The sequence below is a fragment of the Lepus europaeus genome, chromosome 2 (genome assembly GCF_033115175.1).
Source record: "Lepus europaeus isolate LE1 chromosome 2, mLepTim1.pri, whole genome shotgun sequence".
NCBI lineage: Eukaryota > Metazoa > Chordata > Mammalia > Lagomorpha > Leporidae > Lepus > Lepus europaeus.
The window spans coordinates 25,215,017-25,227,070 of NC_084828.1; the positions used below are offsets into that span (position 1 = coordinate 25,215,017).

Sequence of the window (12,054 nt, forward strand, 5' to 3'; positions counted from 1 at the left end):
GGATGACCTGTCCATTGAGGAGAATAGTGTATTGAAAAATCAACTATTATTGTGTTGGAGTCTGTCTTTCCCTTTAGATCAAATAGTATTTGCTGTATATATCTGGATGGTAAATTATATATATATATATGTATATATATATATATAATATATGTACATAATATATATATAATTTATATTTATGGCTGTTATGTCTTCTTGAAGAATAGAATTTTTTATCAAAATATACCATTCTACTTTATCTCTTTTTATAGTTTTTCATTTGTGGTCAATATCATCTGCTGTCAGGATAACATCACGTGCTTGCTTTGGGTTTCCATTTGCTGGTTAGATCTTTTTTCCAACACTTCACTTTCAATCTGTGTGTATCTTTGGTTGTGAAGTGAATTTCTTATAGGAGGCATATAGTGTGGTCATTATATTTTATCCATTCAGCCAGCTTATGTCTTTTGGTTGGTGAATTTAATTCATTTACATTCAAAGTTAATATTGATAGATAAGAAGTAAGACTAGTCATTTTGTTGATTGGATCATAATTCTACCTTCTCCATCAGTGAACTTGGTGGTGACATGTGTTTAATATTTCTTCTAATGCAGGACACCCATCACAATTTCTTGCAAGGCTGGCTTCTTTGTAGTGAATTCTCAGTTTTTGCTTATCTAGAAAATATTTTTCCTTTGTTTTTAAAATATATCTTCTCTGGATATAATATTCTTGGTTGTAATTTTTTTTTTTCTCTTATGGCCTTGAGTATATCTTCACCTTGTCTTCTGGTCTGTAGGGCTTCCACTGAGAAGTCTGATGTTAACCTAAATGGTTGCCTTTGTATGTTACTTGATGTTTTTCTCTTGCTGTCTTTAGGATTCTTTCCTTCTTTTTAACTTCCGTCAATTTGAGAATACATGCCTTGGATAGACCTTTTCTGGTTGAGTCTGCTTGTGATTCTTTGAGCTGCTTTTATCTTGATGTCCATATCTCTTTCAAGACCTGGGAAATTTTCAAATATTATCATTTAACAGATTCCTAATGCTTTTTCCCTTTTCTTCTACTTCCAGAATGTCTGTAATATAAATATTTGGTCATTTAATGGTATCCCATATTTCACATAGACTTTATTCCTTCTTCTTAATTCTTTTCTCTTTGTTTTTGTCTGATTTGGTTATTTTGAAATTCTTTTCTTGGGGATAAGAAATTCTTCCACTTGATTTATTCTGTTGTTAAAGCTTTCAATCATATATTTTATTTCACTGACTGAAGATTTTGTTTGCAAAATTTCTATTTGTTTTTTCTTAATGAGTTCTGTCTTCTTAGTAATATTTTCATTCATGTCACTCTTTAATTTCCTTATTAATTTAACCTATATGTATTCTCTTTCATCTTGTTCAATTTCCTTACACTCATTATTTTGAATTTTAACTGTCATTTCACAGATTTTCTTCAGTTCAGGATGTAATTCAGGAGGATTATTGTGTTCTTTTGGAGGTGTCATGCTACCTTGCTTTTTCATGTCTCTTGTGTCTACACATTGACTTCTCTGTGACAATCTAGAGTACTCTCTTCTTTATGGAGTGGTTTTACTGGAAAAGAGTTTATGGTTTATCTGGAATGCAGGGTACCACTTGGCTTGCTGCTTTGGCTTTGGTTCTAAATGAGCCTGGGAGTGTAGTGATTTCTTTTGTTAGCTCAAAGGGATAGAAGTATGGCTTTGAGATGAATAAGGTTTTCCTTAGGTGTATGTATTTGGTCCACAGAGAGTTTAGTGTCAGTCTCCCTTGTGAATGTCATAGCCAGTACCTTGTTTTTGGTGGTGAGGGAGAAAAAGGACGGCTTGCACCCTTGTCCTACTGGTAAGCCTGAGTAACGGCTGGGGCTTGTGGCACCAATACTCTAGCTCTAAAGCAATGCAGCTTCCCAAGCCTAGCAGTTTCACAGACCCCAGTCAGCTTTCCAGGCTGAAATAAAAGTGAGTGAGAGGCTGTGGAATTCCCTCTTAGCAAAAATGCCAGTGGTGGAATGTGCGGCAATTTCTCCCTACTTTAAGGTGGTGAGATACTGGCTTCAGTCCGGCAGCTGGGGCACTGGAGACTAGCTGCAGCAGTGTCTCTGTCTTCTCTCCTGACGATAATGTTTTTAAGCAGGATATTCTGGAAAAAGTTAGTTACTAATCGTTTTAAATGTCTTTAATGTTTCCTCTAATTGAAGAAGCTTTCATAGGTTCTTAGCTTGGTCAGTTTCTTATCTCTAAAGATTTTTGTTTAAACATCACCCAACCATTACCATTCAGTCAGTTCTTACTCCATGCTACTCAAAATAACAGTCTGCCTCCAATTTCACCTCCATGCATTCAGTTTCACATTTTTCATAGAACATTATGCTCCAGTTATTTTATTATTTGTGTTTTATAATTATAATTATTATCTTTAGTTCTAACGTTTTTGGCATGGCTATTTATTGTCTGTTCCCTTCTCTAGAATATAAGGTTTACAGAAATTTCTCTGGCTCAGAAAATGTTTCCATCACAGACAGTACAGAACCAGCCACCAGACAGCATGTCTGTCACCATACATGTTAGGATCAGTGGAAGGAAAATCTCCGCTCCTGGAAACTGCCACAGTTGATCCTGTTGTGCTCTCAGATTTCTTCTGTCTTCCTTTTCTCTCTTGTTGTGAAAGCATTTCGATAATACTGTAGCTAAATACGCAGCAAATGTACTAAATGTTGGTATAGTGCGTGAATTCTTAGGATAATGCTTTTTAAAGAAAAACATCATATCACAAATACTCACCAGCAAAACTGTCTTTCTTCTTGCAAAATAATGTACATTAAATAATTTTTAAAAGGCACTTGTTGTCTATGCTCTATAACTTCCCCAATGTAAACAATATGACTCCTATTTATATATATATCTATCTTCCAAATTATATATATATAAATGTATATATATATATTTATAGCATCAATATATATATGGAAGATATTTACTTTAAGCTTTCTTTTAATACAATTAAAAAGAAAATTTAATTTTAGTTAGGGTCATTGTCTCTAAATTGTATTCTTGTAAATGTGCTCTTTGAAAATATACAGAAAGTCAAACTGATCCCAATATGTCATATAAATATTTATGAAGATCAACTGTCATATAGATATAAAATATCATGTCCATTAAGATGTAATTTAAATGGATTTTCTTCCAGCTTCTCTTATGAATCATCCAATGTCAGACCAAAGTTCCCACCTGTATTTTTATATAATTCTTAAAATAATTACCTGGTAGCTAAAATTAAAAATATATTTCAAAATGGTGAAAATGGAGTTTTATTATGAGAAAATATTTTGTGTTTTAGTATGTAGGGCTTTGTTTCTGACATTTCTCTAGATATTGTAACTTGGACCACTTTGCAATAATACTTACCAAAGACTTGGAGGAATGCCTGCTTTTCATCTTCTCCTGCCTTATTTGTGGCCCTGCAGACATAAGGGCCCCCATCACTATTGATTATGTTCCTGACAGTGAGTTCTGTATTGCTTCCTTTCAATATGTACTTCTCATTTTCTTCAATAAGCTTGCCATTCCTGAAGGGGGAAAATAGGTTGATCTTGAAAAATCTGGCTTCTTCATGTAAGAGATCATAATTGACTTTCTGATCTACAAGCATCAATTACTTATTCTAATTGTTAGACAACACTATATTTCAATCTAAAGAATAACTTCAGTAATATCAGAACTTTATGCATAAGCATTAAAAATGACACTAGAAAAAATGTTTTTACTTTAGAAACAAGAATAACATTTAAACTATATTGAAATCTTAAATTTATATTGAATCTTAAAATTAGCCATGCAAAATAAGCACACTGTCAATTTATACTATATTGATGAGAAATATTTTCTTTACCTGTCTTAAATCCATATACTGCTTATATGCTGTTATATCAACACATAATTATAAAATATACTTATTACTTTTCCTGAGCCATATTTAGAATAATTTCTGTGAAACCATTTTAAAGTATTTTTTTTAATTTTTTTTTTGCAATTTTTTTTTTGACAGGCAGAGTGGACAGTGAGAGAGAGAGACAGAGAGAAAGGTCTTCCTTTTTGCTTTTGGTTCACCCTCCAATGGCCGCCGCGGCCGGCGTGCTGCGGCCGGCGCACCGCGCTGATCCGATGGCAGGAGCCAGGTCCTTTCCTGGTCTCCCATGGGGTGCAGGGCCCAAGCACTTGGGCCATCCTCCACTGCACTCCTTGGCCACAGCAGAGAGCTGGCCTGGAAGAGGGGCAACTGGGACAGGATCGGTGCCCCGACCGGGACTAGGACCTGGTGTGCTGGCGCCGCAAGGCTGAGGATTAGCCTAGTGAGCCGCGGCACCGGCCATTTTAAAGTATTTTCAAAGTATGTGCAAGAAAAATCCATGTGAAATGCTTATTGCATATAAGAATTGCTAATCAGAGTAATATGAGGAAAAGACGTAAAAAAAAATTAGTTAAATAAATTATGAATATAATGATTTAATTCACTAATGAGAAGAAATACTTTTACAAGTTTCCTCTTTCTAAAATTTTCTTAATAATTTCAGAACATTCATGGATATTCTTTTTAGTTCTATTTTTTCATCATCCTTTCCTCCTTCTCTGATTCTTTTTCTGTGTTTCTCTTCATATTTTTCTTGAGGTTTGGGTTACTGATTTGGTTTTAAGATCCACTGATAGAAAAATTTAGAACATGTCTTTCTTTATTTTTTATTTATTTATTTATTTATTTTTTGACAGGCATAGTGGACAGTGAGAGAGAAAGAGACAGAGAGAAAGGTCTTCCTTTGCCGTTGGTTCACCCTCCAATGGCCGCCGCGGCCGGTGCACTGCGGCCGGCGCACCACGCTGATCCGAAGCCAGGAGCCAGGTGCTTCCTCCTGGTCTCCCATGAGGGTGCAGGGCCCAAGCACTTGGGCCATCCTCCACTGCACTCCTGGGCCACAGCAGAGAGTTGGACTGGAAGAGGGGCAACCGGGACAGAATCCAGCACCCTGACCGGGACTAGAACCCGGTGTGCCGGCGCCACTAGGCAGAGGATTAGCCTGTTGAGCCATGGCACAGGCCTAGAACATGTCTTAGGTGTGAGATTTACTTGTACACAAAGTTTAAATTTAGAAAAAAATGGAATATCTAGAAAGATTACAAAATATCTTTCTTAGACAAAATGGAACATTTCTCTCACATGCTAAACATCTTTGTAGTGAATTCTAGCTCCACTTTTCAGAATGCACTAACATGTACCCTACGATAATCCTTATCTTTCTCTGACTTAATGGTATCTGTTTTCTCAGTTTTCAGGGTAACTCTAAATGTATTTTACAATGTGTAAAATTCCATAAGAATGATGAAGGAAAGAGTCGAGTTGTATAAGATCACAACAAAAAAAAAAGTGCATACAGGCTGGCACCGTGGCTCACTAGGCCAATCCTCAGCCTGCAGTGCTGGCACCCCGGGTTCTAGTGCCGGTTGGGGCGCCTGATTCTGTCCTGGTTGCTCCTCTTCCAGTCCAACTCTCTGCTGTGGCCCAGGAGTGCAGTGGAGGATGGCCCAAGTGCTTGGGCCCTGTACCCGCATGGGAGTCCAGGAGGAAGCACCTGGCTCCTGGCTTTGGATCAGTGCAGCATGCAGGCCGCAGCACACTGGCCATAGCGGCCATTTGGAGCATGAACCAATGGAAGGAAGACCTTTATCTCTGTCTCTCTCTCACTGTCTAACTCTGCCTGTCAAAACAATTTAAAAAAAAAAAAAAAAGTGTATACAGGCTGGCGCCATGGCTTAATAGGCTAATCCTCTGCCTACGTGCTGACACTCCAGGTTCTAGTCCCGGTTGGGGTGCCTGATTCTGTCCCAGTTGCTCTTCTTCCAGTCTAGCTCTCTGCTGTGGCCCAGGAAGGCAGTGGAGGATGGCCCAGGTCTTTGGGCCCTGCACCCGTATGGGAGACCAGGAGGAAGCACCTGGCTCCTGGCTTCGTATCGCGCAATGCACCGGCCACAACGCACCAGCCATAGCGGCCACTTGAGGGGTGAACCAACGGAGAAAGGAAGACCTTTCTGTCTCTCTCTCACTGTCTAACTCTGCCTGTACAAAAAAAAAAAAAAAAAGTAAAAAATACAAGTGTATACAATATGCTATATTTTTTGCATTTTTACTACTACAAACTTTACAAAATTTAAAAAAAGATGATATTGCAGTATTTTTTGCCTAAATATAATGTTTAAATAGGGATTTCACACAAGTAGTACTACAATATATCTCTCAACTTTTTTGATGAAAATTATTCATTTCAAATTAATAATAGAGATTTTTGTGACTTACAGATAGAAACACTTTCCCTACATTATTCCCATGATTTGCTATTCACAATTCACCTATAGATATATATTTTCCCTCCTTCTGCATTTAAAGACAAGAAAACTCAAATTCATATATGACATCTCCATCAATCAATTCACAGATAAATAAATTTAAGTGCACACAGTAATGAAATCAGGATGATAACTTTTTTCAGGATTCATTGTAACAAAGAAAATTATTTCCCTGCCTCATGTGAAATATTTTGCTCAATATCTGAAATGTACCAAGAGTGTGGTCACTAATTGTGAACAATTTTCAATTTCACTGGCATAATCAGAGGGTCATACATGAGCACATAACTTGGGGAAAGAATTCTGCCACAATGGGAGAATATACAAATAAATAGAAATAAAAATGACTGAAATACTCTTGCAGTATTCATGGGGAAAATCATTTAATTGGCTGTTGAAAAGAGTATTGATGAAATTTAAAGGTAATCAATATGTAAAGATTATGTTTCCTTAAAGAGCTTAGCTTAAAAATATCATTAAAGCATAATAACCTAATTAATATTTTTAATACTCCTCTCTCAGCAAATTTGTTAGAAGAAACTCCTATTGTTTTTCATAGTCCATTTGTAAGGAATACCACTGTCTGCAAAAGTACTACAAAGGAATATTGCAAGACTCCCACAAGCCTATCCTTAGACATACAATCTACTTCCCCTTTCTAGGCACAAGAAAGTATGAATTAGGATTTTAAAATTAACAGAATAAACAATGGAAGGTAATTCCAATTTTAACTATAACAGCCTAATAGAGAAGTTCAAAAAATTCATGGAAGATGCATATTATGCAAAAACATATTTCCAAACACAAGCTGTACCAAAATAAATTTAACTTTTTTTTTTTTTTTTTTTTTTTTTTTTTTTTTTTTTTAGGATTTTGTAATGCAGAGGCCACACCTTGGCCCCAACCCCACTTCCCACTCTGCAATTCTTAAATGTTTATCACTTTAGGAGACCCAGCAATCCCCTTCATGATCTTTTGAATATCATTGAACTGGAAAATTATACCCTTATTTCTCTTAAACAGATCAATAGCATTGCTTACAGAATTCATTTTACATATAGATAGCAAAAGTTATACTAAAATTTTCACTAAACTAAATAAATTTAACTTTTAATTCTTTTTTCCATGAATATTTTGAAGTATCCTCATAACTTACTCTTTTGATTTTAATGAAAAAATTATTTACTATTCTCACAAATGAGTATTTTGTCCTTATCAGATGTGGGAAAAATTTTAAAGGTGCAGTGACAGAACTTCAAAATACAAAGTAAAACAGAGAATTGAGCAAAATTACATTTACAAATTAAGTTGTAGAACTGTAGTTAGGAATTAAGTAATGATTCCAAGGCTTGAACATTACTTCAAAGAAAGTAGACATGTTCAATATTTAGAGGTAACTGCATGTAGTAATAGTGGAATACACTTTTACCTATTGCATTTTTTCAAGTACATACAGAAAATGAGTAGTACAGTCCATGAGACTCAATGTTTCAGCTAATTGATACCATTAAAGACTGATCCCTGGTAAGCACTAACTTTAGTTAGAAATCAATAACAGAAATACATATGAAATGTCTTGAAATGCTTGGAATAATTAGCATATTCTAAACAAGCAATATCAAAACTGATATCATAAGAGAATTTCAGAAATGTTTGGATTGAGGAAAAACGAAAATATGTCAGTGTAAAAAAAAGAATACAATTGAAAGTGTTTAAAAACAATAAATATGCTTAAATTAGCAGAATATATAGTATTAGTATATATCTTTTTTTTTTTTTTGGACAGGCAGAGTGGACAGTGAGACAGAGAGAAAGGTCTTCCTTTTGCCATTGGTTCACCCTCCAATGGCCGGCGCGGCTGGCGCGCTGTGGCCTGCGCATCGCGCTGATCTGAAACCAGGAGCCAGGTGCTTCTCCTGGTCTCCCATGGGGTGCAGGGCCCAAGGACTTGGACCATCCTCCACTGCACTCCCGGGCCACAGCAGAGAGCTGGCCTGGAAGAGGGGCAACCAGGACAGAATCCGGCTCCCTGACCGGGACTAGAACCCGGTGTGCTGCCGCCACAAGTGGAGGATTAGCCTATTGAGCCACGGCTCCAGCCTTAGTATATATCTTAAGGAAACAAAAAGGAAGAGAAAATTAAACATAAAATAAACAAAAGAAAGGCAATAATAAAAATAAAGCACATGGGGGCTGACACCGTGGCTCACTTGGTTAATCCTCTGCCTGCAGTGCCGGCATCCCATATGGGTGCTGGTTCTAGTCCCGGTTGCTCCTCTTCCAGACCAGCTCTCTTCTGTGGCCCGGGAAGGCAGTGGAGGATGTCCCAAGTGCTTGGGCACCTGCACCCGAGAGGGAGACCCGGAAGAAACTCCTGGTTCCTGGCTTCCGGCTGTTGCAGCCATTTGGTGAGTAAACCAATGGAAGGAAGACCTTTCTCTCTGTTTCTCTCTCTTACTGTTTAACTCTATCTGTCAAATAAAAACCAATCAATCAATCAATCAATCAGTCAATCAAAGAGGATTGGTTTTATGGCAGGGAAAATTAAACCACTGCTTGGGACTTCAGCATTATATATGGGCATGCCATTTTAAGTTCTTGCTATTCCTCTTAATCAAGCTTCCTACTAATGTGCCTAAGAAGGCAGCAGATGATGGGTCAAGTACTTAGACCACAGTCACCCAAGTGGGAGATGCAGATGGATTGTATTTCTGGCTTAAGCCTGGCTCAGTGGGTGTTGTGTGGATTTGGAAGGTGAGCAGAGTGGAAGATTTCTCTCTGTATATTTTTTGTATTTCTCTGTCTCTCTTTCTTGCTCTGTCTTCTAAATAAATGAAGGTTTAAATTAAAACCAGAAACTGATAAAATAAAAACTAGGGAAATGAAGAGAAAATGATGAAAAGTAAAAACTAATTAATTGAGAACATTATTGTCATAAACCTACATCTAGACTGATTAGAATAACAATAGAGTAGAACAAGTAACATGATTGCTAGCTTATCAGGATGAAAGGGAGAAGATCACTGTAGATAATGCAAATTTAAAAAAAATGTAACAAGGGAATACTGTGAATGCGTTTATGCCCGTAAAAATAATCTAAAAGAAACAGAAATAACACGAATATTCCTAATCTATGAAAAAAGTTGAATTTGTAGCTAAATCATTGTACATAAAAATATTTTGTGTCACCAAATTTTTTGCAGATAACTAGGTAAGGAATAATGAAGGTTGTGTTAAAGCATTATCAGAATACAGAAGAGAAGAGAGTACCTCCACACTCATCCCTAAAAGCCAGTATTGCATGACTTCTAACAAGTCATGATCAACTAAATATTAGAACAATATCTCCCAAAAACATGAATGTAAATATTCTTAAAGAATAAGTGATGATGCAAGCAATGCATATAAAGTTTAATATGTCATTATAAAGTAGATTTAAAACAAGGAGTTCAGGTGTTAACATTTGAAACTCAATGACCTACAGCAAATTATTGCACTAACAATAAACAAAGCATATCTTGTTCTTGATAGCTAAATAAAAAGCAGTTGAAACAAAATGGACATTGACAGTCACTATTTTTGTCCCTAGTTCATTCTAAAAGTCACTAAATTTTACTGATTCTCTTTTAAAAAGTCTGTTAATAATTTCCAAATTTTTGGTACTTAACTAATTTCTTGTAGTATTGTTATGGACTAAATTGTGATCCCCATCTACACCATTCTTTCCTTGTAGTACTACATCCCAAGTGTATTGTTACTGGACACAGGGTCTTTATGCCTCCAGTTAAGGTTAAAAGAAATCATTAATGTGAACCTTAAACCATAGGTATGGTAACCCTCTATTTCTCTTTCCATCAAGCACACAAAGGAAGGACCGCTAGGATAAAATGAAAAGATGGCCATCTGCAAACAAGGAAGAGAGGCCTCACTGGAATCCAACTCTCCTGGCACACTGCTCTTGGAATTCTAGCATCCAGGACCGTGAGAAAATAAATTTCTGTTGCTTTAGCCAACTACACACATGCTGTCATATCTTGTGGCAGCTTAAACTGACTAATGCAACTGAATGCACTCATATCACTTGGAGGTATTATCTTTGCAGCATGTTTACTTTAGTTCTTTCCCTTCAGGCTACTAACCTATGTTCCCTGGTGCAAACACTAATACTTCACAATCATGACATATTTTTAACTGCAAAAACTTCCCTCTATTAATAATTTTATCTCTATTAATGTCATAACCGTATACTTGTACTCTCTTCATATAGATTTTATATCCAGAGATTAGAAAAATGATTTAGGTTTAATTTATTTTGAAATGTTTCATTTATTTGAGTGACACAAGCAGACAGAATCTCATCCACTGGATAACTTCCTAGACATTCACAACAGCCCGTGGATGGGGGAGTGTCAAAGCCAGGAGTCTGGGAACTCAATCCAGGTCTCCCACATGAGTGGCAGGGACCCAAATACTTTAATTATCATCTAATGCCTTCCAGGATCCCCATTGGCAGAAAGCCGAGTTAAGGGCTGGAGTTGAGTATTTTATCTAGGCATTGTGATGTGGGATGTGGGCATCCTCACAAACACAGCTAGGTTTTAAGCTAATTACGATTTCATCCTACACAAGAGATGAAATTGATGTCATGTGAATATATCAAGAAAAATCACAAATTTAAATTACTCATTATGTTATCCTTTGAATCTGATTAATTGTAATTAATCTGATTAAGTCTGTGTGATAATTAGATTTCCAATTAAGTGCAATAAAAATAATTTTCAAATGAATGTGAAATGTTAAGAAAAACAGCACAAAGTAAGTTTCCCATGAAATATAAAATAATTTGAGAAAGATCTGAGAGCAATATTTGTTCATCCTAACCAGTAAGCTAAGTGAATTTCTGATGTGTAATTAGATATGATACTGTTGAGAGTCTACATTAGTAATTTGGGAGTCTCTGGGATATATGATCATTAACCAGGGTGAATGCCATAATACCTGATATGTAATTCCCTAGAAAGAGATCAACAATGTGGCACAAAAGAATTTATATCTGAAAGAACAGCTAAAACACCCTGTTTGGTGTCACTTAAAGCCTTCTGCTATATTAAATGTATAAACAAGATGAAAAAATGTTGGAAAGCTAAAGATAATTTTAGTAAATTGTCAGATAGAATATACTGAAAAATTAGTTTTGTATTTTGAGTACTGTCCTCAACATAGTTTAAAAAACGTAATCTTAGCTGTGGATGCTTATGTATATTAGAATGTATATTTTTCTGGCCGGCGCCGTGGCTCAACAGGCTAATCCTCCGCCTTCCGGCGCCGGCACACCGGGTTCTAGTCCCGGTCGGGGCACCGATCCTGTCCCGGTTGCCCCTCTTCCAGGCCAGCTCTCTGCTGTGGCCAGGGAGTGCAGTGACGGATGGCCCAAGTGTTTGGGCTCTGCACCCCAGGGGAGACCAGGAGAAGCACCTGGCTCCTGCCATCGGAACAGCGCGGTGCGCTGGCCGCAGCATGCTACCGCGGCGGCCATTGGAGGATGAACCAACGGCAAAAGGAAGACCTTTCTCTCTGTCTCTCTCTCACTGTCCACTCTGCCTGTCAAAAATAAAAAAAAAAAAATAAAAAAATAAAAAAAAATAAAAAAAAG

General features: G+C 36.8%; 1 protein-coding gene across 1 annotated transcript in view; it reads right to left on the minus strand.

Moving 5' to 3' along the window:
- Positions 1–12,054, minus strand: part of NCAM2 (neural cell adhesion molecule 2) — a 576,480-nt gene that overhangs the window by 210,794 nt on the left and 353,632 nt on the right. The window contains exon 7 of the mRNA XM_062180124.1: positions 3,414–3,574. Within this exon, the coding sequence (XP_062036108.1) occupies positions 3,414–3,574 (161 nt within the window). The remainder of the gene's footprint in view (positions 1–3,413; positions 3,575–12,054) is intronic.